Source organism: Fomitopsis serialis (assembly GCF_022376445.1).
Source record: "Fomitopsis serialis strain Sig1Antser10 chromosome Unknown B0H18scaffold_50, whole genome shotgun sequence".
NCBI classification, from domain to species: Eukaryota; Fungi; Basidiomycota; class Agaricomycetes; order Polyporales; family Fomitopsidaceae; genus Fomitopsis; species Fomitopsis serialis.
This window is the reverse complement of record NW_025955010.1, coordinates 163,339-185,687: the sequence shown is the minus strand read 5'-3', so window position 1 is coordinate 185,687 and position 22,349 is coordinate 163,339. Positions and strand designations below refer to the sequence as shown.

Genomic DNA, 22,349 nt, shown 5'->3' with positions numbered 1-22,349 from the left:
CAGACACCGTGGTCATTCAGTCTTGTCGTCCGTCGGCGAGATCTCGAGCTCCTAGTACTATGTAATAGTAGGGTGACATCTTCGTTCGTCCGAGCCTCCGAGGCTTTTCGACAGAGCGCCGCGCACGCGCCGACCTAGAGTCGACCTAGGCGTCCGCGTCAATTCCACTACTCAAGACACGTGTCACTGCATATGCATTTGCCTGAGGCAGGCAAGTGCTGCAGTTGAGTACGCTCATCACATTCGCCTAGTAAGTTAACCTCAGACATTCAGCTTCAGGAGCATTCAACAAGGCCTTTTCTCGACGCCGAGTCTTTGTGAAACATGACATCAAAGAGTCCAAAAATCACACGTCGCAGTCACTAAGGCCGCGGGTGGTGTTGGCATACAGCGGGGTGTCTCGGAGCTTGGTGAGATCGCTGACACCATACACGTACTTCGCGTCTATTCACTAGTGGACTGTTGGACATGCTCAGACCTCGTCTGCCATAAACCACATCTTCTCACCCATGGCTCGTCCTTTGATGCCTCGAGAGGCTTGAACATTCCCATGTCCCGGCGTTCCCTCATCTTTACCTCTGTCAGCCATGATGAATTGAGGCCTTTCTCCAGTGCGCTAAGCATCCCGGCGGAAGTATGAAAGACGAGGCATACACTTGTTGGGAGCATATTCCTTTCCCCTCGCTGCTGAGTACCGTTGACGCAGATGAAACAAGAGACAGTCTACATCGAGAACAAACCCTACTGGCCTCACTTGCGCAGTTCGGGCGAACGTCTCGGTGCGCTCGACAATTCTCGCCTGGCAGAACTCGGATATAAGAGCGAGTTCAGGAGACAGTTCTCGGTGGGTACTCTGTGTCGCGTTGGACCTCAACCATGCTCACATCTATTGTATAGCTTCTTGACACTGTGTCTTTCTCTTTCTCGATTATGGCGGTTATCAGTGGAATTTCTTCGACATTATCCCTGACACTGGCTTCAGGTGAAAATTGGGGTCATTGAACTGTGTGGACGATGATCTAACCGGTTTGAAGGCGGCCATGTCGGACTCGTTTGGGGATGGATCATACCGATTCCTTTCGTCTTGTGCGTCGCAGCAGTCATGGCAGAGATGGCGTCCTCCATGCCGTGAGTGTACAAAAATACAAGTCGGTTCTCGTGACTGAAAGTCTCGCCTAGAACGAATGCGGGTCCCTATTATTACGCGGCCAAACTCGCTCCAAAGCACTATGCACCTCTTGCAGCCTGGATCACGGGCGGTGCCAACATCACTGGGCACGTAACACTGCTGACCTACATCGACTTTGCGCTGTATGTACCATCTATCTTCATATAGCGATTCCGCACGCTCACGGCCCACTGAAACAGCGCGCAAATGATCACGACCGCGATCGCCGTGGGGACAGACGAGAAGGTGGTCCTAGGGCCCGGGCCAACGTACGGAATATTCCTGGCTATGTTATTCCTACACGGAGTGATCTGCTCGGCGCCCACGAGGACACTGGCAAGGCTGAGTCTCTTTGGCGCGATCGTCACATGTGAGTCGATCCCATTCTGAGCAGTGATATTGGATCGTTCTCATGCGGCGAGGAAGTCGGAGCGACCGTAGCGGCAATCATCCTTCTGCCCGTCTGCGCAGGCGAGAGTAGGGTATCAACAAAGGTCGCTTTTACTTCTTACGAAAACTTCACCGGGTGGTCGAACTGTAAGCTGTCTCGTGCGATCCACTGTCCAAGACTCGGAGCTGACGCCTGCTATAGCCGGCTGGGCTTTCCTTCTGGCTTTCACGGGACCTATGTGGCAACTGACAGGATGTGGGCATCTCTGACACTGAGGCATGCAGACGCTAACCTGTGTCCTCAGATGATTCTGCCGCACACATGTCAGAAGAAACATTAGGGGCAGCGAAGGCCGCTCCGATGGCCATGCTCCTGTCAGTGGCGTCTGTGGGATGCCTCGGATGGGTATTCAGCATCGCGACATCATTCGCGATAGCATCCGTGCCGGACTTGCTCTCGAGTCCGCTCCCGCTTCCGATGGGCCAGCTTTACCTTGACCTTCTAGGCAAGAAGGGCATGCTTGCGATATGGTGCATCACCATCACAGTACAGGTGCGTGCAAACTGTTAATCCCGGAGGAAATCGCCACTCTGATACGTGTTTGCACGAAGTTCATGCGCGGTGCCGCACAAGGAGTCAACGCGTCGCGCGTCGTCTTCGCGTTCGCGCGCGACAACGCCTTGCCCGGCTCGCGCTGGTGGAAGCAAATGAACCATCATACCCAGACGCCAGTGTGTGCCGTGTGGCTCGTCGTATTCGTGGCCGGAATCTGTGGCTTTCTCGGATTCTCCTCGATAGCCATGACCTCCGCTGCTTGGTGAGACCCACACATTTAACTCCGGTAGCCAGTTACCTATTGACATCCAACATTCAGTGCTACGGTGATCGGCCTGTATACGTCATATGCCATTCCCATCCTGCTCCGCATCACTTCCGGACGCAACAAGCTCGTCCCGGGTCCTTTCTCGCTCGGTCGGTGGTCGACGCCCATCGGGTCGATCGCCGTGGCCTGGTCCGCCTTTATCGTCGTCCTCCTGTGTTTCCCAAGAACGCAAAGCCCGGTCGCGACAAACATGAGTGCGTACAGTCATAGACGTATCATGCGACTTACACTGAGTGCGATCTGAGTGTAGACTATGCTGTCGTGCTCACCGTGGGCATCTCCGCGTTTGCCTACTGCTCTTGGGTGCTGTCAGCGCGGCATTGGTTCACTGGGCCCCTGCGGAATATCGGCGAGGGTGGTGCTGTGGCCGCATTGAAGGGATATGACGAAGAGGTGAGAGACCAAACTATCTGTGAGATGTTCTCATGATTCTACTAATGACAGAGCGCATAGGTTCCGGGTAAGATGTTCGATAGCACAGCTCACGACTCGACTCAGTGAAGGCCTCATGTTTGAGCATTGCTATACTACGGCTAAACTACTTTTCTGCTAATACTATGTTACGCATTCCGCTTTGTTAATTGTAGGTATAGCTTGAAAGCACCCATATAAAGGGAAGTCCCGCATCGTTCTGCCGTCTCATCCGACGATGAGGTCGATGAGTGCTATGGCAAATGGTGCATCGCGCCACAGAATATCATGAGGTGCGCCTATAACACTACGCAAAACACCACAGGTCCAACATGAGCTGCATGAAGGCCAGAACGGTTATCAGGCAGAACATGGCTGTCATAGGCAGTCATGATGACAGTCGGTCTGGAGTGAGGATCCGGCCGCAACACTGTGACGTTTGGCGACCCTCGCCGAGTACGTGCGCCTGAAACTCCTCAAAACACGACTCGTCAAGGAACACGCATCAGTCGCACAATGTGCCGTCAACGTCACCAAGGACCTAATCAGTGGCGGAACTTCAAACCGTCTGGTACCCTACTACTAAGGGGGCTATCATTGTGCGGGGAACGCGCGGTGGTCGACTCATGAGTCTGGTTAGAGCAGTGCTGAGTAGCACATCTACGTCGCATCTCTATCCTATACATTTTACCTGGCATGGTTGCGCACGATGCCTTATTGTGCGATCACTCAGCACGGCGACGCATGAGGTAATGGGTAAACACAACAATAATACCATGTATTATTAGAGGTACGCTCCGCTACGTACCAACTAAGTCTATAATCCAGACGCGAGACCTCGGAGTTGCCGCACCTATGTAAGCATTATGATACACCATCGAACGGATTTACCGGGGGAAGTGCACTTGTCTCGTCGGGGGCGAAGAAGTCGTCCGGCGTCAGCGGGCGCAATTTGAACCCCTGTAGCAACGGCTGCGTTCAGTACGATGGGCCAAGCAGGTACACAGCTCACGCACCTCGTCCTGGCTGCGCGAGAGCCGCTCGTGGTCATCGCCCGCCTCGCGGATGAACTCGCGCATCGAGCGCATGGCAGCGCTGCGGCAGAGCTCCTTCAGGTCGGAGCCCGACAGGCCGTCCGTCTCCTCCGCGAGCTTGTGCATGGAGAAGTCCTCCGCGAGCTCCGTGTCTTGCAGCATCTACGACGACGTGATCAGCAATCGCCGACTACCCAGTGCGAAGCGCGAGGTGGCGCACAAGATTGAGGATCTTCTCGCGCTGCTCGAGGTCGGGGAGGCCGACTGAGAAGCGCTTCGGCATGCGTCGAAGGATGGCCGAGTCGATGTCGTTTGGTCGGTTCGTGGCGCCTAGGACCAATATCCGGTCTGTGCTTGACATCAGGCCGTCCCACAGCCTACGCGAGTCGTCAGTTTCGGGTACTTGACTTGCAGGGAAACGAAGACGAACGTCATGAATTCGGCTTTCATCATGCCGGTGACTTCGTGGTCACCTTTCGTGCGCTCTCGCAGGAACGAGTCGATCTCGTCAATGAAGACGATGCTCGGCTGTGTCTTCCGCGCAAGCGAGAAGAGTGCCGCGACGAGCTTATTTGACTCGCCGTACCACTTATTTGTCAGCACGGATGCGACGATGTTGATGAATGTCGCGCCAGACTCTTTGGCGAGTGCCTTCGCGAGCATGGTCTTGCCGCATCCTGGTGGTCCGAACAGGAGGACGCCCTTTGGCGCGCCAAGGAGGGAAGAAGAACTGAAGAGGTGAGGGAAGACAAGGGGGTAGATGACGGATTCGCGAAGAGAGGATATGATGGGTTCCAGCCCTCCGATGTCTACGAGAGTCGCTGTTATAACCAATCACAAAGCCATGAACTCAACGCACCTGAGAAGCGAACATCGATATCGTCAGGGTGAATGACCTCCGATGCTATTTGTTCTAGAACAACAATGTTAGTAGGACGTTCGCACACCTGATGGCGTACAGCGACGTACTCTCGTATTCGTCCAACTTCAAGTCTCTATGCCCTAGCTTTTCCAGTGCTTTGAGACTCTTTGCCTTCACTTCCTTCCTGTCTCCGGATATTGTACCGTCCATCACCCACTGGCACGAGTCCCGTCAGTACACGGCCTACACGCTGGAGGCGTGTGACATACTCGTATGGTATAGTATAGAGCTGCCTTGCGTCTTTCAATGAGATACTTTGAGATGCATTCAGCATGTAACGACGCACTTGAGAAGCCACGAACAGCGCAACTGGCGACGCAATGCATCAGTACTTTGAGTTCTTCACTTTTAGCCGGGCCTACCATCTAGAATAGCGCGCTTTGTGGATGCTGAGACCGCCATGGGATCGCGGTGTGCGTGCGTCCAGGTGTAGGCCAAGGACACCCAGTGAGAGCCACACAACTTTGACCGGGTTTGGATATTCGACAGTTGACGACGTCCTCCTCGGGCGGGACGAGACGCGGTCGACTCCTTCGCCGGCGTTGTGGCGCACTCAGCTCATCACGTGAAACCATCCCAAAATGGAAACTGGAACTTGGGAGGTGGTGGAACTTCGCCCTTCTGCACTTAGCTCACTGGCAACGTACTCAGCTCGGTCGTCGCAGTTGGTACGCAAACGTTCACGCGCACGATTAAGCCGAAGACTTGTATGCTATCCCACTCGCGCGATTCATCCCAGTCTACTCCGAGCTTGACAGAATTGTCGTCCTCGGCCGGTAGTGGCTCTAGCTACTGTGGACTCTCCCCGGAGTCACAAGCCTTCCGTCGGACGGTCGATGGGAGACTCTTTGACACCGCACAGCTTGAAAGCGATCAGGCGTTGCACGAACAGGCATACAAACACCTCAAGATCTTCCACAAGCAGACCACCTCATTTCGCGGAGAAGAGTACGACATCCCAGTATGGGTCAAGCGCGCGAACGAACGTAGGGAAGACAGCGGCTTCACGATCTCGAAACTGTACCCACAGACGTGCTTCTCTTATCAACTTGTCTGATGCCACTTGCTGATTGCATCACTAGATGAAGGATGTGTACGCAATCCACGAGTTTCAGCCAGGAACATTCTTCCCACTTGTCAGGAAGACGCATGTCACCTTTGTTGATCACAGCTACAAGCAGACAGCGGGTCCATCTGCGCAGGTTGGCGATCGCTTCAAGCAGGCACATGCCACCACGGAGATTCCTCTCCCCAGCTGTGAGCTCCTCCGTCTGCATGCTGCACTCGCAGGAGTTCTCCACCTCAGTGGTGCAGGGCCACTCTTGTACTTCCTCAGGGATGAACCAGGAGTTGGAGGACCTACTGTCCAAAGCTTGGATGGCCAAAGCTTCATGAAACGAGTGATTGGGACATAGAGTCATGACTGGTTCAGCTTCTGCGGTGCGAATAGATCAGACCGCTCCAATGCCAGTGTCTCCGTCGAAGCAAGTAGCAGATGAGTCTGTCGATATCCGAAAGGGTCTCCGATGGGCAGGCCAGAATCACGACCTCTTTAAGCTAGGGAAGGCGATCATATACAAGTATACTCGGGTTACGAACACGTATATGATGGACCTTCATAAGGTACGCTATACTCACGAGTATGTCAGACAACGCATTGGCTTTCATGTACTGTAGTATGTGATTGATCAGTGACCATAGGTGGCTTGCAACCTTGACTTGACGTAGTCGCCAGCCGTAACCACCTCATACTTGGGCGGCCGGTCAGGCGAGACGCAGCTAGATATCGGCTACGATGGGGAAGCTGCGTTAGCGGCACGCACATACACCGGCCCACGACAGTGGGTGCACTCGCCTCCAGCTTCACGTCGTAGTCCGTCCCGAAGAAGAGAGGAATTGAGTACCGACGGGCGCCGCTCCTGTTGATGGCGCGGTGCACAGTCGACTTGAACACGTCATCTGCGCGAAGCATCGTTAGCTCGTCTAACATGATGGCGTGGTGGAGGTACGACGCACTCGTCCAGCGTGCGAACTGGTCTCCGAGGCTAGTGGGACGAATTGACTACGGTCAGCGCATGCCCCGAATGAAGAAGACAACACGCTCTTACTTGATGACCAGCGTCCCAGGAAGGGGCGGCGCGTCGATCCATTGCTTCTCTCTGTTTAGCACTTGTAGCGCTTGTATGCCTGGCTCTTGCCATAGTATGGTGAAGCACTGCATCGCGGGAGTTACTCTGACGCATCCGCAATATGACATTTCACAATCGCACTGACCTCCCAGCTGCATGCCCGTGCCAAGGATTGTCAGTCTCTCAGGAGGTGTCGAGAAAAGGCGGTATACTCTGTATGCGCGCCGATACCCACGACCCGATCGTCGACCGGTCCTGTTTGTGGTGGATAGTGTAGCACACGCATGAGTGCAGCCGCGTTCTTCGTCTAACCAGTACACGATCGTGAGCGATACACTCGTCCAGCCTACTGGCATGTGCCTCGCACCTTATCGTCGAAGAAGTCCTCCGGCAAATCCAGCGCCAGAGCAAACAGCGGAAAGAGGTTCTTGCCCAGAGCGACAGCATCATGGCTGGCTCAGTTTCAATCCCGATGTTGAGGGGGAGAAGCCCGAGAGGACGCTCACTAGTATGTCAGGGCTGCCTCACGGAAGCCCGCCGGTTCTCGAGGCCAGACGTTCGCCCCCGCCATCGCACCATCTTTCGCCCGTCTCCCATCGTAGTTGTCCGCTTCCAACGCCTCCCATCCAAACTCGAAGCCTTCATGCATATCCCCGTCGCTGAGCGGGTCGTTGCGGCTGCTTCGGACTGGGTTGTAGCCTTTGAAGTTCGGAGTCTTCTTGTTTTCAAGCTGGCCATAGACGATGTAGTCAAATTACGGGATGGTTATAGTCAAAGGTCTACTTACCTCCATCTTCTGTTCTAGAGGCAGCGAGAAGTACCCCTTGGTCGAGGCGAGCGCCTGCGCGATCGATGTCTCGGGGATGCCATGGTTCGCCACTGGCGTATACAGTGGGACGTCAGCACAAGGGCCTACCAATCATAACTGCACGACCAAGAACATGAAACATCGCGTACCGTAGAAGAATCCGACGTTCATGCAAGCATCTCTCACAGTATCGGCTAGTGCCTTGCGCACCGCTGGGTCCTTGCTCGACACATCATTAAGATCTCTGAAAGGCAACCGTTAGTCGATGTATGTGCTGCATTTCACGGGGCAAGCACATCACTGGTATGTGGCTGAACGCCTGAGTCGACTCAGCCTTCTGTGCAGCATCCACGAGAGACATGCTGGTCGACGTCTGTTCCAAAGTCGGAACTTGCCTAATTCGCCAGTGCAGCGCTTGTCCAGTGTGACAGCCTCCGGCTGCGTAAGCACTAGAGTCACGGCAGCAGAACTGCTGCAGAAGGCTACCCGTGCCTACGCAAAAATACCCATTGAACTATACAGGGCGAGATATACGCATAGATACAGCTGACTAGCGAACATAGGTAGCTTGCAACTTCGACTTGACGTAGTCGCCAGCCGTGACGTCCTCGTATTTGGGCGGTCGGTCGAGCGAGACGCAGCTAGGTATTGGCTACGATCCGAGAAAATGACCACGTCAGCAAAGCGCACTAGCCCACGACGGGTGCACTCGCCTCGAGCTTCACGTCGTAGTCCGTCCCGAAGAAGAGAGGGATTGAATACCGACGAACGCCGCTCCTGTTGACGGCACGATGAACAGTCGATTTGAACACGTCGTCTTTGGGAGCGCCGTCAGTCGGCAAGCACATCTGGAATCATGGAGCAGCCACGACGGAGGTTTACATACTCGTCCAACGCGCAAATTGGTCTCCGAGACTAGTGAAAGATATGCATCACGATCAGGTAATGCCGCCCGTGAGGTATAGCAGGATCTTACTTGATAACCAGAGTCCCAGGAACGGGCGGTGCGTTGATCCATTGTTTTTCCTTGTTCAAGACCTGCAGCGCTTGGATGCCCGGCTCTTGCCATAGTATGGTGAAGCACTTCAGCGCAGCAGTTACTCCAAGGATCAGTCATAGGCGCGATTGCACTAACCTCCCAACTGCGTGGAGTCGATAGAGAGGATTGTCACTCGCAGCAAACACATTAAAGGAGAGAGGTTTACTCTGAGTGTGCGCCGAGACCTACCGCCCTATCGTCCATGGATCCTGTTTGTGGTGGATAGTGTAACAACCGCATTATCGCAGCCGAACTCTTCGTCTGACGAGTGCTCGATCGTGAGCGGCTCCGAGCTGGTGCAACATAATGTGTGCGACCTACCTTATCGTCGAAGAAGTCCTCCGGTAAATCCAGCGCCAGGGCGAACATCGGAAAGAGGTTCCTTCCCAGCGCCATGGCAGCATGGCTAGTTCAATCTTAGTCTCCTTACTAACACCGAAACAGAGAACCCCGAGAGGACGCTCACTAGTATGCGAGAGCCGCCTCACGGAAACCAGGGGGCTCTCGAGGCCAGACATTTGCCCCCGCCATCGCGCCATCCTTCGCCCGTCGCCCGTCGTAGTCGTCGGCTTCCAGCGCCTCCCAGCTGAACTGGAAGCCTTCCTGCACGTCGCCCTCGCTCAGCGGGTCGATGCGGCCACCCCGGACGGGGTTGTACCCCTTGAAGTTCGGCGTCTTCTTGTTTTCGAGCTGGACACAATCGATTGTCGTCAGAGCTATTTGAGACAACATTGCGACCATGACGAGCCCTCTGTACCTCCATTTTCTTCTCTATTGGCAGCGAGAAATATTCCTTGCTTACAGCGAGCACTTGGGCGATGGCCGCTTCGGGGATGCCATGACTGACCACTGGCGTGCGTGGTCCATTAGCCAAAAGACCTACATCATGCTATAGATATGTTATGTACCATAGAAGAAACCAACATTCATGCAAGCCCCTCTGATGGTATCAGCTAGTGCCTTGCGGACCGCCGGGTCTTTGCTAGAGACATCACTTAGATCTCTAGGTAACCGTCAGCTATAACAGTATTTCATAAGTTAGAGGGGGGTGCGTACATCACTGGTATGTGGCTGAACGCCTCGGTCGAATCAGCTTGCTGAGCAACATCCACCAAAGACATGTTGGTCTGCTGCAAAGACGACACCTGCCTGATCCGACAATGCAGCGCTTGATACACTCACGGGTCATTATCACTATCCGAGCCTACTTTCCTGCGACAGTGCATCGACATTCAATAAGGTATTCCGCTCAGCGACTCGTCACTACGCATCGACTTTCGCCTAAGCGGAAGCAGGACAGACACTCGACTGCGCATCGATAGTGTACGAGAGACACACACAAGGGGTAAAAAACCAGAAAACGAAAGCAGAGACGACAGCGGAGCGACAATTGAGCCACGATACGATATCGTCGCGTTATGTCGGTACTTCCTCTGTGGTCCCAGAAACCTCCATGGAGACGTCTCCCGGATCATCTCCGACTGCTCCATCTGCATTCGACCTCGCTTCTCTTCGCGCCTCCGCTTTGGAGCGGAGTTCGTCGATCTCTGCCGTCATTTTTGCCTGTGTCACAGCGATAAGTGGATAGTTCGACGACATCGAATGGTGCACTGAACACTGACAACTCTCGCTTCCACATTAGCTATGTCAAAGACGGAATACGGTGACTTTGGTGGTGGGAATTCCTTCTTGCGACCTGAATGCCGGATACATGAGCCATGCTGTAGAAGTATATCGTAGAGGCCACGTACTGAATGCAGCATACATGAACACCTCGTTCATGAGTTCATGATTCCGTTTGTATCTCGTCAGGGCGAGCGTTCGAGTGGACATCATGTCCGACTCATCTTGGAGGTTTCAGAGAGTGAAAACATCAGACACAAGCTCACTGCATACCTGCAGAGTCGTCGTCTTCTATTCGCGCTGGTGGTGGTGCACGCTATTCAGAACATGAGTATTACTATGCGACCGGCATCTGGGGACGACGTACAGCATTCATGCTCCCACTGCGATCTCGCTGACTTCTCCGCTCCAGCGCCTCAAGGTTGTTATTTTGCTGCGCGAGCATAGCCTGCTGGTTCCCTATCCCCCCGAAACTCATACCCATCCCTGGTGGACCCGGTCGCTCTGCAGGGCCCGAGTGTTGGTTAGGGTAGACTTTCTGGCCAATCTTCTCGCCCATGACGAAGAGCGCGGGCTCGTTTATGGGACGAAGTGGGTAGTTGCGGACGGGTTGGTTAAGGTTCGGCATGATGGCTATCGTGAGCGAGATGTCAGCGTCGACCAAAAGGCGATGGTGATGAACTTTGAACTGTCAAACGCACGCATTGGCTGCCCACGGCCGTAGTGGATGAGGACAAGTTGCGGATGGCCGCCCTTGTGCATCCGGTAGCGTCTCCGTACTCTCCAGGCCGTTGTATCAGAAGAATTGGGGACGAAACCGAACTTGACCTCCATGACTTCTAGTTCCTGGCATAGCCCCTGTTTGAGAATTTGTGCACAGGTGAAGGAGATTGAAACGCACTCTTCCGGGGCCCGCCGGCATGATGATCTTCTGCTCTTGATCCTGATACCGTATTCCGTCCGGAGGAAACGGCAGCTGTTGGGTCATGAAGATGAGATATATGTGGCCCTCTAAATGCGTAAAATGACATGTTCTGAATATATCATAGATGAACAGCGCAGCGGACTCACCTTGCGGTTTGTCAATGTATCCCCACACAAAAGGTGTATGTTGGGCGAGTTGGATGGCACGCATGAGCATGGAGACGGCGGCCTCATAGGATACATTGGCTTGCGGACCCAAAGGTTCGGGATATCTGAGACATAGACCTTCGTGCTGGCTTGAAACAGACATTGTGGCGGAGGAGCTGTGGCGAGCGAATGTCGGAAAGCGAGACGCGTCCGAACGCGTTTACCGGCTATTGCGTCACGTGTGCAAGAGGACTGTTATTTGGCTTTGTTAGTTTTCGAAGCAACCGCTTTCGGATTTCTTGGGATTTCCTAATTGACTTCGCAGTATGTACTCAACGCCGTCGGCAAAACAACCTGGACATGATCGGGCATTGCATGTGATTACTCTACATCGAATGACCAACTGCGGTAGTGTACATACTGTATCAATACATTATTCTTTGTTTATCTGTTCAATACACTAGGTGACATAAGTAGGCTAGGCGAATCACCACCCAAGCTCCGAATCAGACGTCCGCAAACAGTCCCTTCAGACGATCAGCCATACTAGGCCCTCCAGTTTTGGTAACGAAATCCAGTCGTCGGCTCCTCCATTCGCCCTTTTGTGTGAAGCATTGAGGAGGAAGGAGAACGGTACCTTCCCGCACCTGTCGATAACACACAACCTCCCGGATGACGTCGAGACTACCTTGATCAACGACAGCTTTCAGGAGCCTCTGTGCCTTCTCATCTGTGGTATCGGATAGATCTTGCCAGATGTTGCATGCCACATGATGGACAGCGACGAAGCGGAGGAACCCTTCGGGCAAGCCTTTTACCAGCGCGCGTAGGTAGGCACCGACTACTTCTGGGTCACGTTCTACCGGCCATAGATACTCCCCAAGACTCCCCGTGAGGACAGCTTCGACGGGTGTTCGTACAGTCTTCAATAGATGACCGTAGTCAGCCCAGAGGTATTTCCTGTAGTCAATCGGGTACCTCATAGACGTGGGAGGCAACAGGAGTCGAGCGAAGAGCGGATGTGAGAAGGATATCGCGTCGTACAATGCCACAAAGTCGGTGTAGAACTGGTAGAAGGGGGTTCCTGAACCGAGAAAGCGCGTAGCAACGCTTTCTAGACTTGGCGCTGAACCACGGGAACGGGGAAGAACCAGGGAGCTGGTCGATGCGCTCGCCGAGAAAGGCGCCATGAGGTCTTCCATGAACTGGCCGACAGTCTTGTCGCGGAAGACTTCCTCTGTGGAGTCATTATGCTGCTGGCCGTGTTCGAGCATGTATACCTTCATGCATGAGAAGATCGTCTCCTCGCGTGACATCGCGAATGCCTGAAGCCCATGCAGTTGTGCGACCTCTCGGACAACCCGGGCGAGGAGCAAGCAGGCCCGCACGACTTCCGTCTCGGACGCGTCCCACGAAGAAGGCAACGACTTGAATACGTCGGAGTCGCCCGACCGCAAGAGGTGATCAAGCGGCGAGCACATCCAGTCTCGCGTGAGAGGAAGGGGAAGGGTACGTCGAGTGTTCGTGACCAGGACTCCCGCTGGAGGTAGTCTCTGCGTGGTCGAGAGCGATATCGAATCTGGAGATATCCACTGTGGCCCTATATACGCATGCTCCTTCGGCCGAAGGGAGTAAGCCAGGAAAGGCTTGATCGCGTCCATTCCGCCCTTCCTCCAGATGACTGGAGGGACCGTCCATCCGCGCGCACCCATGAAGCTGGGCGTAATGAGACTAGTCACGAGATCGACGATGTGCCGAGCTGCCTCTTCGTCTCCTGGGAGGAGCCTAGACAGAATAGCCAATGCCTGAGCCATCCATAAGGCATCCGATACGCCGGGCATATGGGGCGACAGTTGGAGGTAGGAACACAGCAACAAGGAAAGGGATTTGCAGAACGCATAGCCATACGAGACGGATCCTTGAGCGAGCGCAGAATCCCATATGGGGTGAGTCGTGATCTGAGCACAGAGATCAGAGAGCTCGCGGAAGGGTAATTGGAACGGTGGGGAATCGGGTGGTCCAGATGACTGCGGCGATACGCATGCGAGCCAAAGGCGCAGAGCTGCTGCAAGCCGGCTGGCATGTTCGGCCATCTCTTGGAGCTTGGGTAGGTCCTCCGGCTGCAGGGTACGCACGCCAATAGTGGCGAGCTGTCCCAAGACTGTGCTGAGTGTTCTCCCAGAATTCTCGACTACGATCTTCTCTAGGCCGTCGCGGAACTGGTCTTGAACCGCAGCGATGACGACGCCCCTCTCCTTCTCGCCTCCCTTGACACCGTTGATCTTCGCTCCCTCCAACCACGCCGCTGCGGCGCGCCAGAGCGCAGTCCATACAGCGGCATCTTCCTCCGCTAGCCTTTCCCTTATCTCCAGGATATCGTCGCCCCATCCCCAGCCAGCAACTTGGCTCCACAATATCTCGTGTCCAGGCGACGTACGGTGCGGGTCTCGCGCGCAGACCATCCACGCCTCGAGCAGGGCCAGCCACGCCTCACGCAATTGCCGAGATCGGCACTCTTCCGAGAGTACGTATTGACCGAGTTTTGTGAGATGTTCGGATGCGGTGGTTGCGATGTGCGAGTAGAGACCGTACGAGGCGAAGACGGTGTAGAGATGGAGAGTACCGTTGAGGAGAGCAGTGGCCAGGGCGAGAGGATATGGCGACGCCGGAGGAAGGGTAGTGACGAAACGCAAAAGTGCATCCGCTGGGTCGAGTAGTGCCGATGCATTCGTACGGGATGCTGACGCGAGTGTATTGAGGAGTTGTAGCGCAGACGGATCTGGGCGGGGGGTGGAGTCGGTCGGTGGAAAAGGTGTGAGAAGAAATCGCTGAATCACGTTGGCGACGAGCCCGGTGGTTGGGACAATGCTGTTTGCTATAGCATTCGTGTGCTGTGCCAGGCGATGAAGGATGGCCAACAACTGTGCGAGTGTCTCCGCAGGCTGAGCACCCGCTGAGAACGAGTTGCTGATCTGCGCGAGGACATATTCCAGCGGCAGACTAGTCAAGATGTCTTCACCCTTGCTATCCGATGTCGATGGCGAAGAGTCCGGCTGACGGGCGGCTTGCAGCTCGACGCCTTCGACATCGATGACATCCTCGTCCCACCCGACAATGCACTCCCACATCACCTCGATAGCTCGCGCGCCCACGCCGCCACGCTCTACCATCGCCTCGACGCCCGTAGCCAATGCTCGCTTCCGGACAGCCTCGGCCTGTCCTTGCAGCTGCGTGATGCCTTGTTCAGGGTCCCGCGCCCGCCCCTTGCCCAACCTCCGAATGATGCGGCCGAGCACGCCGAGCATCGTCGCACGCTGCGCTGGGACAGTCGAGCGTGAAAGCCAGAAAACGTCCTCGAGCGTGTACCCCGCGCGGTCCCCGTCCGCATGGTGATGCAGGCCAAGATGCGTGGGCAATGTCGCAGACAGTTCCGGCGGGATCGGCGTGCCCGTCAAGTCAAACCGCAGCGTCGAGTCGGGCTCGGGCGTTGACTGAGGCGCCGCCGAGGACGGACCGCCCTCGATCCACTCGAGCGACGGGTCGTGTGCAGGCGCCGTGGGGAAGAACCGCCGACGGATATCCTCGGGTGTGCCCTCCCCCAGGCTGTTCACGGTCGTAGCGGAGTGATCGACAGCAGGCGCCTGCGCGTCGCGCCGTCGGATTGGTCCAGTGTTACCTTTCCATTCACCGAGCGACGTGGTGGGTCCGTCTGCCGGAGATGGCGGGGGAAGCGCGAGCGCCTTCTTTCGTGGGGAGGGCGGGGCGGACTCGTAGACGTGAATGTCCGTGGGTGCGAGCTCCGCGAACCGGATTCTTCGATCGGCACGACTTGAAGGACGTGTTCCAGGTCTGGACAACGCTGACTGAGGAGGACTAGATGGTCGAGACGTCCTGCCTGGAATCATCGTCAGGGAAATCAATAGAGAGCGAGCACTCAAGTGCTTACCGTCTGCTGAGAGAGGTGGAGAGTTGGGTGGGCTCGGGACCATAGGTATCTCTTCTGCACCCTCGATTGGCCTCTCCTTGCGTTCCCGGGCCTCCCTCGCCTTCCTCAGAATCTCACCTACGTCAGGCCCGAACTTCTCCAAAATCTCTCTCCGCTCTTGTTCCCGCTCTTCATCCGTCATGGTGTCCACTCGTCTTCGATTCTCCTCCTCTATCTGTCTTCTCCAGTCACCGGACTCCCCTGACGCAGGCTTCGCAGCAACTCTCGGCTTCGGGATCTCGACTTTCATCGTGGGCTGAACGACAGGCACATATTGCGGTTTACTCGGCTCGCCTTTCTTCTGTTCCTCTCTTGCACGCGCGAATGCGCTCTTTGAGCGGTGCTGCACGGACGGGAACCCCGTCTTCCCTGACAAGCTAGCTTTGAATGTCGGCGCATTCGGCTTCGATTGGGGTTTGCGCTCGAAAATGGAGCCGATGAGGGGCGAGTGGGACGTTGTCATAGCTGGGATAATTGATTAGCGAAGTCCTCAGGTTTAACGGCTGGAGGCAAGAGACTCACCAGAAGTTTTGAACGCAGTCGTGAAAGACGCGAGAAACGTCTCTAACTACTTATAGCGCAACGAAGCACCAAGGCAGGCAGGCAGGCGCGAGTCTGTATCCGTAAACCCGGCACCCTGGGTAGCGTTGGCGGTAATAGGTGAATACCAAGTGTACTGGCCATAAACCTTTGAAGATTCTTCAATTCAGCCTATCTGAAGAAACGTAGACTGAGTGTACGGTTGTCAGAGGCAGGGCTGAGCGATGAGGCAGGCTGAGGGGAGATGAGGGCGGCGCCAAAGCGATCTATCTACTCTACAAGAGGCGTGAACGTGGGAACCGGAGACAAACGCTAAGACAAACATGGGAGACATTCTCATTGGCTGAGAGACGGACGCCCGAGCGCTGCCCGAGCCTCTCAAGCGCTCCGAGCTTGCGCAACTGCCCGCAATACCTACCGGTTACCTGGCATCCTTCATCATGAATTCATCACTCAGACTCGCGCGGGGCACTTAACTCAAGTCGACTTCTCACTCTGGCATGGGAAGGCGCAGACCAGCAGGGCAGCGGTAAGGCACAGAAACCAACGAGCAGCATGTGATGGATAATCTGGAGAAAAGCGCGAGGAGGACACGGACAAGCAAAGCGACAAGAACGAAGGGGTCAGTCAGTACTTTTACGAGTGACAGGAATGTACCGAGCGCAGCGATGGAGACGGGCGCCGTGAGTGCAATTACACGCGAGCGGGCGAGCTAATTGCAGGCACAGGACACGGCGACATGCAGCACAACACACGACGATCGCGAGCACGCAGGGCTAATGCCCAACGCGAAAACACGGCCGACGAACAGACCGCCGTGCCTGAGCAAAGGAGTCAGAGGTATGGGAGAATGGGTAGGCGCAAGACGCAGTCGCTGCGGCTACATGAAGCGCGACGCGCACGCAGACCGCGAGCGCGCCAAGCGAATGCCTAACACGCAGACGTGGCCAACGAACGCGCGCAGAGCCAGCGGACAGGCGGGCGAGCATGCGGGCAGATGAGCAGGTGTGGACGGGCAAGCGAGTAGATGGGCGGGAGAGCGTGCGGGCGAACAGGCGAGTGGGCAGGCGACAGCACACTGACACACCTCGACCGTGAGCGCGCCGCTGGGCGAACACCCAACGCACGCAGGCACAGTTGACGGACGCGCACGCAGCCGATATGCGGACCCATAGCTACGAGCAGGGAGAGCCAGCAGATGGCCCGCGGGCGCAGACGGGAGCGAGTGGGCAGGGAAGGACAAATGACTGACAGAGACGGGTGAGGACGAGGGGATGAGATGGGCCGGTCGAGCAAGAACGAGTGAATTTCAGGTACAACATGCGGCAACACCAAGGATGCAAGCACAACGCGCGCTCGAGTCTGCTTGAGCCCGTTGCGTCGGACGCGGTGCTGCCGGTGCATGAGAACACTCGACACCATCCCGCATCTCATGTAGGCGACGACGAATAGCGGAAAAGAAGTATGTTGCTATCAGATCCCTTTTGCTGAACTTACTGAATGCTTCTACTGTAACGTCCACTCGCATCACCACACCGACACGCCAACTACGACTACACAGGCATCCGTACGCTCCTCCCATCGAGCAATGGCGCGGGCGAGTGAGAGAAGTGCGAATATGGTATGTAGAGCGAGCTTCTGGAGGCAAACAACGACTCATCAGCTTTCCAGCAATCGATAGGGTGGTCCGACTCGGAGAGACCATGGGCATAGTTGTGCCGTACGTGACGTGTGCATATCACCCATCCTGTCTCCCTTACTGCTGCCCGGGGAGACATCTGTCAGTCGAGGTACCTCCCGAGCAGTTGGTATCCCACAGACTGGCATAGGGCCACGAAGCCGACTCCCGAAGGGAGGCGGCTGAGTGGCCTTTCAATTATCAGTCTCTTACGAAGTTGCCTACACTTGCGAATTAACACGGTCACCATCATTCAGCACTCTCGCCCCGCCATGAGCTCGAAGCTATAAGTAATGTAACCGACTCGGAGATATAAGTAAGTTGCAATCGAACTCCGCATACCCGTAGCGGAGCACGGGCATCGGCTAGTCTACTCTACAAGAGGCGTGAACGTGGGAACGCGAGACAAACGCTAAGACAAACATTGGAGACAAGAAGACGAGACAAGAAGCAAGAGACAAACGCTAGAGACATTCTCATTGGCTGAGAGACGGACGCCCGAACGCTGCCCGAGCCTCTCAAGCGCTCCGAGCTCGCGCTAGCCGCAACACCTACCGGTTACCTGGCATCCTTCCTCATTAATTCATTACTCAGACTCGCCGCGGCACTTAAGTCGACTTCTCACTATGGCATGGGAGCGCGCGGACCAGCAGGGCAGCGGTAAGGCACAGAAATCAACGAGCAGCATGTGACAGATAATCTGGAGAAAAGGGCGAGGAGGACACGGACAAGCAAAGCGACGAGAATGAAGGGGTCAGTCAGTACTTTCACGAGTGACAGGAATGTACCGAGCGCAGCGATGGAGATGGGCGCCGTGAGTGCAGATACATGCGAGCGAGCGAGCTAATTGCAGGCACAGAACGCGGCGACGTGCAGCACAACGCACGACGCGCAACGCACGACGATCGCGAGCACGCAGCCTGAGGGCTAATGCCCAACGCGAAAACACGGCCGACGAACGGACCGCCGTGCCTGAGCGAAGGAGTCGGAGGCATGGGAGAATGGGCAGGCGCAGGGCGCAGTCGCCGTGGCTTCAACATGAAGTGCGACGCACACGCCGACCGCGAGCGCACCGGGCGAATGCCCAGCACGCAGACACGGCCGACGAACGCGCGCAGAGCGAGCCGCCGGACAGGTGAGCAGGCGTGGACAGGCAATCGGACGGGCAAGCAAGCGAGTGGATGGGCGGGAGAGCGGCTGATCGGGCAGGCGAGTGGACAGGCGACAGCACACTGGCACACCCTCGACTGCGAGTGCGCTGGGCGGACACCCACTGCGCGCAGACACGGCCGACAGAGGCGAGCGAGTGGGATCCCAAGCGAGCCACGATACGCACAGCAAGGGCGAGGGCGAATGTTCGGCGAGCATGCAGGGCAGAAGCGCAGCGGACTCGCGGATCACGGGCGCGGGCGTAGGTACGAGCAGGGAGGGCTAGAAAATGACGTGCGTGGACTGGAGCGAGTGGGCAGGGAAGGGTGAATGGCTGGCAGAGACGGGCGAGGATGAGGGAATGAGACAGGCGAGGATGAGGGAATGAGATGGGCGAGGATGAGCAAGGTCGAGCAAGGTCGAGCGAGTGTCAGGTACGACGCGCGGCAACACCGAGGATGCAAGCACAACGCGCTCTCGAGTCTGCTTGGGCCCGTTGCGTCGGACGCGGTGCATGGGAACGCTCGACACGTCATTCTGCATCTCATGTGGACGGTGACGAACAGTGAGAAACAAGTATGTGAGCCATCAGGCCGCGTTCCTTCAGTCCGAGTGACAGTTCTGCTAAAATTACTGTATGCTTCTACCTTGACAACCACCCGCACCACTACACAGACAGACACACTGACTATGACTACGCAGGCATCCCTACGCCCCTCCCACTCCGAGTCTGGGTTATGATTGTATGCAAAGTACATGCCCAGATCGGGGCAACACTGTCCACCCCTTACCGGCCGCTGCAGTGATGAGGCACTTCCCTGGGTGCATTAATATGGCCTGCGAGCGGTTATGGTGGTCGAACGGTGCGTCTGCGTGGTCTAACAGCTGCTCATGAAGGCGAATTTGTATAGCTGATAAATGTACGTTCGAGCTAAATTAATGATGTTTCCTGAGTCCGGCGACTGATGGAGTTCATCACCGCCCACAGACTGCATTGAGTGCCACAGCAGGTGTGGTTGGCAGCGAGTATGCACCCAATGAGAGGAGCATGGTGAGCAAGGGTGGTGCGGGACGAGCGCGCGAAGCCAGAGCTCCCCGGTACCCAACAGCACGACGAGAACGACTCAGCGAGGACAGGCGCGGGCGAGCGAGGAGAGCGAATACATATGGTATGTAGAGCAAGCGTCGGGAGGTATACAATGACTGACCAGCTTTTCGGCAATCGATGGAGTAGGCCTACTCGGAGAGGCCATGGGCATGGGTGTGCTGCACGTAATGCCTGCATACCACCCATTCTGTGTTGCAATCTCTTGATCATGTTGCCCGGGGAGACAGGCGAGGCAGATCGACTTACTCCCGAACAGTTGGTATTCCACAAACTGGCACGGGGCCACGAAGCCGACTCCCGAAGGGAGGCGGCTGAGTGGCCTTTCAATTAATATCAGTCTCTTACAGAAGTCGCCTACGCTTGCAAATTAGGACAGTCACACTTTTCGAGCACTCGCCCCGCCATGTGAATGATTTATTCGAAAGCGCATACCCGTAGCGGAGCACGGGCATCGGCTAGTTTATGCCACATATGAAGTAGTAGGGCACGTGGATCGCCGGATTTGACCTTGCTCTACATTTTTTCTACATTTTCTCTACATGCTCTACTGGTGCTCTACCTGACGCCTTGTCGGCTCTTATGGTCTGCGACGCAAACTAGCTCTACCTTGACTCTATCTGTCCTCGTCACAGTAGGTCAGTGTCTCTCAGGCTAAGTTACGTCTCATCGTTTCAAAGATCTGACTTAACACCGCCGTTCTCAGGCTGGAGCTTGCTCTGTGCTGAAATTTCCTTGTAAGATCACCTCCTGAGGACACGACGTTCAACTTCACTCTCTAGGCCAGATTCAAGATGCCCGGCACTGCGGGCTGCCAATGGTCGGCTATGTGCAACTTGAAGGCATATTATATCAAGATTCAAGGCTACTTCCGCGCACCACGGCTACCTCTGTCATAACAGATTATCTCGAAGAGTGTGGTCCAGCGTGCTACCGATGTTCGATTGACGGAGATACACCAGGTACCGAACCGAAGGCTCGCGGGAATCCGATCGAGCGCGCCTTCAACTGTATAATCCGGCATACGTATGAAAGCCCAGTGAGACAGCGGTCATGCGCTGATTCTGGGTGAGTACAATGTTGATCTTTCCATGAGAATGCTCACCACAATTGTATCCACGTCGTCCGGTAAGTTCGGGCTGTCACGCAATACGGCGCCTCAACTCATCTACACTCTCCTCTCAGGCAGGCCGATCTTGATTCGGCGGACACTTCAGACATACCTCTATGACGATCGTCGATAACATATGCCTGGAAGAATCCACAATTGTCCTAGCTTCCGGAATGCTTCATTCAGCCTTCGCTGTCTAAGGCGCTTGACAAGTCTGGAGGCCCCGACTACGTACGCGCTCTGCGCTTGTCGCTACCCTGTGGTCGGCAACGAAGGCTACTAATAGGGCTGTGCGGGTATGGAGAGCCTCGTTTGTCTCAGGTCTGTCGAGAAATGACTACGACCTTCAAAAAAGTACATTCTTACCCCGCACGTTGGTCGATACGCCGCCTGCTCCATATGCGCGTCCGCAGGCGTCATTGAACCTTCTGTCTTTCACAGCGCCGTTTTACACCAATTGCGAGTTCGTGACCGGCTCCGCGACGTCCCGGTGAGTCATGTATGACATATATCCGTATGCAGGCACAGCTTGCGTGTCGTACGCATGATACGCACTGGCAGGCAACACACATGTACAGGCGATATTTATCACTTGTCAGAGGAAGTTTCCGCAGCCGGTGACTGAACCGCTGGCGACCAATTGTCTCGGGGACACAAGGGCTACTCGGTGTGGTTGTGCAAAGTGTTCCACCGCGCCGGCACCGCGTGAACGTGTCCTTATCTGCCAGGTTTCGTTCTCGGAACCATTGGAGAACCACCCTATATTAGGATCCATGACTTACATCGAGGAAGCTTCTTGGCTTTGTTATGACTGGATGCGCGCGGTTCAATGGCAGTGTTGTCTGCTGGGTTGGTATTGGTTCTTACGCGTGGGTATATCCTGTAGCTTTCATGATGGCCAAACAATGCAACTTGTAACGCAGGATGCGATGTTCGATTATTACTGTACTTCTAGGACTCACTACACATCTTCATTATACAACGTAACACTAGCGTACGGGTACATATGCCGTCGAGAATTAGTTCGTGGGGTCGTAATAATAGTCCGCTAAGTTATCTCGAGTAGTCTAGATATATACAGTATATGTAGGTGTCAACGAGGCCGGGTGAGGAGCTGGTCAACCATGGTGGAAGAGATGCCGAGGGGCAATGTTGTGTCTTCTATTCCGCGCGAGAACGATAGGTGTCGTGACGCCCGCGGGCGCACTGGCAGATGGGAATTTGTCGCGACGGCACAACGCCATCGTCTATAGGACATCGTCAACTCTACTCGAGACGTGACTATCGGCCATCGTACCTTTC

General features: G+C 55.5%; 8 protein-coding genes across 8 annotated transcripts; 3 read left to right on the top strand and 5 right to left on the bottom strand.

The window, feature by feature from the left end:
• Positions 1-706: 706 nt before the first annotated feature.
• On the top strand, positions 707-2,871 carry B0H18DRAFT_878918 (amino acid transporter; the record flags this gene model as incomplete). The annotated part of the gene is made up of 11 exons (XM_048040666.1): positions 707-844; positions 898-982; positions 1,035-1,128; positions 1,180-1,311; positions 1,369-1,538; positions 1,595-1,705; positions 1,761-1,814; positions 1,864-2,111; positions 2,171-2,376; positions 2,434-2,636; positions 2,693-2,871. The coding sequence occupies 11 exons, from the start codon at positions 707-709 to the stop codon at positions 2,869-2,871; spliced, it is 1,620 nt and encodes a 539-aa protein (XP_047891681.1).
• Positions 2,872-3,543: 672 nt separating this feature from the next.
• On the bottom strand, positions 3,544-5,316 carry B0H18DRAFT_1016348 (ATPase). Its single transcript, XM_048029265.1, has 9 exons — positions 5,172-5,316; positions 5,096-5,118; positions 5,019-5,042; positions 4,857-4,965; positions 4,747-4,800; positions 4,318-4,696; positions 4,108-4,264; positions 3,870-4,049; positions 3,544-3,813 (listed from the first exon to the last, which is right to left on the bottom strand). Exons 1-9 carry the CDS (start codon positions 5,209-5,211, stop codon positions 3,718-3,720), a joined length of 1,062 nt encoding a protein of 353 aa, XP_047891680.1. The 5' UTR covers positions 5,212-5,316; the 3' UTR covers positions 3,544-3,717.
• A 114-nt stretch (positions 5,317-5,430) lies between these two features.
• On the top strand, positions 5,431-6,216 carry B0H18DRAFT_1212404 (uncharacterized protein). The gene is made up of 3 exons (XM_048036471.1): positions 5,431-5,860; positions 5,892-6,066; positions 6,146-6,216. The coding sequence occupies exons 1-3, from the start codon at positions 5,519-5,521 to the stop codon at positions 6,202-6,204; spliced, it is 576 nt and encodes a 191-aa protein (XP_047891679.1). The 5' UTR covers positions 5,431-5,518; the 3' UTR covers positions 6,205-6,216.
• Positions 6,084-8,130, bottom strand: B0H18DRAFT_1016340 (Clavaminate synthase-like protein). Its single transcript, XM_048029264.1, has 11 exons — positions 8,043-8,130; positions 7,896-7,990; positions 7,726-7,817; positions 7,445-7,668; positions 7,306-7,390; positions 7,151-7,245; positions 7,084-7,090; positions 6,918-7,024; positions 6,826-6,854; positions 6,665-6,768; positions 6,084-6,599 (listed from the first exon to the last, which is right to left on the bottom strand). The coding sequence occupies exons 1-11, from the start codon at positions 8,105-8,107 to the stop codon at positions 6,498-6,500; spliced, it is 1,005 nt and encodes a 334-aa protein (XP_047891678.1). The 5' UTR covers positions 8,108-8,130; the 3' UTR covers positions 6,084-6,497.
• An 83-nt stretch (positions 8,131-8,213) lies between these two features.
• Positions 8,214-9,928, bottom strand: B0H18DRAFT_1016332 (uncharacterized protein). Its single transcript, XM_048029263.1, has 11 exons — positions 9,842-9,928; positions 9,694-9,788; positions 9,543-9,634; positions 9,252-9,475; positions 9,107-9,191; positions 8,952-9,046; positions 8,882-8,888; positions 8,723-8,829; positions 8,633-8,661; positions 8,460-8,563; positions 8,214-8,398 (listed from the first exon to the last, which is right to left on the bottom strand). The coding sequence occupies exons 1-11, from the start codon at positions 9,904-9,906 to the stop codon at positions 8,297-8,299; spliced, it is 1,005 nt and encodes a 334-aa protein (XP_047891677.1). The 5' UTR covers positions 9,907-9,928; the 3' UTR covers positions 8,214-8,296.
• A 20-nt stretch (positions 9,929-9,948) lies between these two features.
• B0H18DRAFT_498597 (uncharacterized protein) lies at positions 9,949-11,671 on the bottom strand. Its single transcript, XM_048038319.1, has 8 exons — positions 11,480-11,671; positions 11,310-11,419; positions 11,110-11,254; positions 10,776-11,041; positions 10,682-10,724; positions 10,537-10,632; positions 10,408-10,481; positions 9,949-10,348 (listed from the first exon to the last, which is right to left on the bottom strand). The coding sequence occupies exons 1-8, from the start codon at positions 11,640-11,642 to the stop codon at positions 10,202-10,204; spliced, it is 1,044 nt and encodes a 347-aa protein (XP_047891676.1). The 5' UTR covers positions 11,643-11,671; the 3' UTR covers positions 9,949-10,201.
• Positions 11,672-11,820: 149 nt separating this feature from the next.
• Positions 11,821-16,231, bottom strand: B0H18DRAFT_1016327 (uncharacterized protein). Its single transcript, XM_048029262.1, has 3 exons — positions 15,987-16,231; positions 15,426-15,929; positions 11,821-15,374 (listed from the first exon to the last, which is right to left on the bottom strand). The coding sequence occupies exons 2-3, from the start codon at positions 15,925-15,927 to the stop codon at positions 11,986-11,988; spliced, it is 3,891 nt and encodes a 1,296-aa protein (XP_047891675.1). The 5' UTR covers positions 15,928-15,929; positions 15,987-16,231; the 3' UTR covers positions 11,821-11,985.
• A 1,855-nt stretch (positions 16,232-18,086) lies between these two features.
• On the top strand, positions 18,087-20,439 carry B0H18DRAFT_498543 (uncharacterized protein). Its single transcript, XM_048038318.1, has 5 exons — positions 18,087-18,435; positions 18,542-18,817; positions 19,534-19,694; positions 19,839-20,000; positions 20,066-20,439. The coding sequence occupies exons 1-5, from the start codon at positions 18,428-18,430 to the stop codon at positions 20,143-20,145; spliced, it is 687 nt and encodes a 228-aa protein (XP_047891674.1). The 5' UTR covers positions 18,087-18,427; the 3' UTR covers positions 20,146-20,439.
• Positions 20,440-22,349: the final 1,910 nt, after the last annotated feature.

Coding starts and splice junctions, on each gene's coding strand:
- B0H18DRAFT_1016348 (XM_048029265.1), bottom strand. CDS start 5,211: ATGGCGGTCTCAGCATCCACAAAGCGCGCTATTCTAGATG. Junction 4,966..5,018: donor CTCTATACTATACCATACGA/GTATGTCACACG, acceptor GACTCGTGCCAG/TGGGTGATGGACGGTACAAT. Junction 4,801..4,856: donor GAAGTTGGACGAATACGAGA/GTACGTCGCTGT, acceptor TTGTTGTTCTAG/AACAAATAGCATCGGAGGTC.
- B0H18DRAFT_1212404 (XM_048036471.1), top strand. CDS start 5,519: ATGCTATCCCACTCGCGCGATTCATCCCAGTCTACTCCGAGCTTGACA. Junction 5,861..5,891: donor CGTGCTTCTCTTATCAACTT/GTCTGATGCCAC, acceptor TTGCATCACTAG/ATGAAGGATGTGTACGCAAT. Junction 6,067..6,145: donor GGAGATTCCTCTCCCCAGCT/GTGAGCTCCTCC, acceptor GTACTTCCTCAG/GGATGAACCAGGAGTTGGAG.
- B0H18DRAFT_1016340 (XM_048029264.1), bottom strand. CDS start 8,107: ATGTCTCTCGTGGATGCTGCACAGAAGGCTGAGTCGACTCAGGCGTTC. Junction 7,818..7,895: donor GAACGTCGGATTCTTCTACG/GTACGCGATGTT, acceptor TGTATACGCCAG/TGGCGAACCATGGCATCCCC. Junction 6,855..6,917: donor CCTGGGACGCTGGTCATCAA/GTAAGAGCGTGT, acceptor TCGTCCCACTAG/CCTCGGAGACCAGTTCGCAC.
- B0H18DRAFT_1016332 (XM_048029263.1), bottom strand. CDS start 9,906: ATGTCTTTGGTGGATGTTGCTCAGCAAGCTGATTCGACCGAGGCGTTC. Junction 8,662..8,722: donor CCTGGGACTCTGGTTATCAA/GTAAGATCCTGC, acceptor ATCTTTCACTAG/TCTCGGAGACCAATTTGCGC. Junction 8,564..8,632: donor CCAATTTGCGCGTTGGACGA/GTATGTAAACCT, acceptor GCGCTCCCAAAG/ACGACGTGTTCAAATCGACT.
- B0H18DRAFT_498597 (XM_048038319.1), bottom strand. CDS start 11,642: ATGTCTGTTTCAAGCCAGCACGAAGGTCTATGTCTCAGATATCCCGAA. Junction 10,725..10,775: donor GCAGTGGGAGCATGAATGCT/GTACGTCGTCCC, acceptor TGTTCTGAATAG/CGTGCACCACCACCAGCGCG. Junction 10,349..10,407: donor CTAATGTGGAAGCGAGAGTT/GTCAGTGTTCAG, acceptor GCTGTGACACAG/GCAAAAATGACGGCAGAGAT.
- B0H18DRAFT_1016327 (XM_048029262.1), bottom strand. CDS start 15,927: ATGACAACGTCCCACTCGCCCCTCATCGGCTCCATTTTCGAGCGCAAA. Junction 15,375..15,425: donor TCCACCTCTCTCAGCAGACG/GTAAGCACTTGA, acceptor CGATGATTCCAG/GCAGGACGTCTCGACCATCT.
- B0H18DRAFT_498543 (XM_048038318.1), top strand. Junction 18,818..19,533: donor CAGAGCGAGCCGCCGGACAG/GTGAGCAGGCGT, acceptor ATGACTACGCAG/GCATCCCTACGCCCCTCCCA. Junction 20,001..20,065: donor GAGGAGAGCGAATACATATG/GTATGTAGAGCA, acceptor TCGATGGAGTAG/GCCTACTCGGAGAGGCCATG.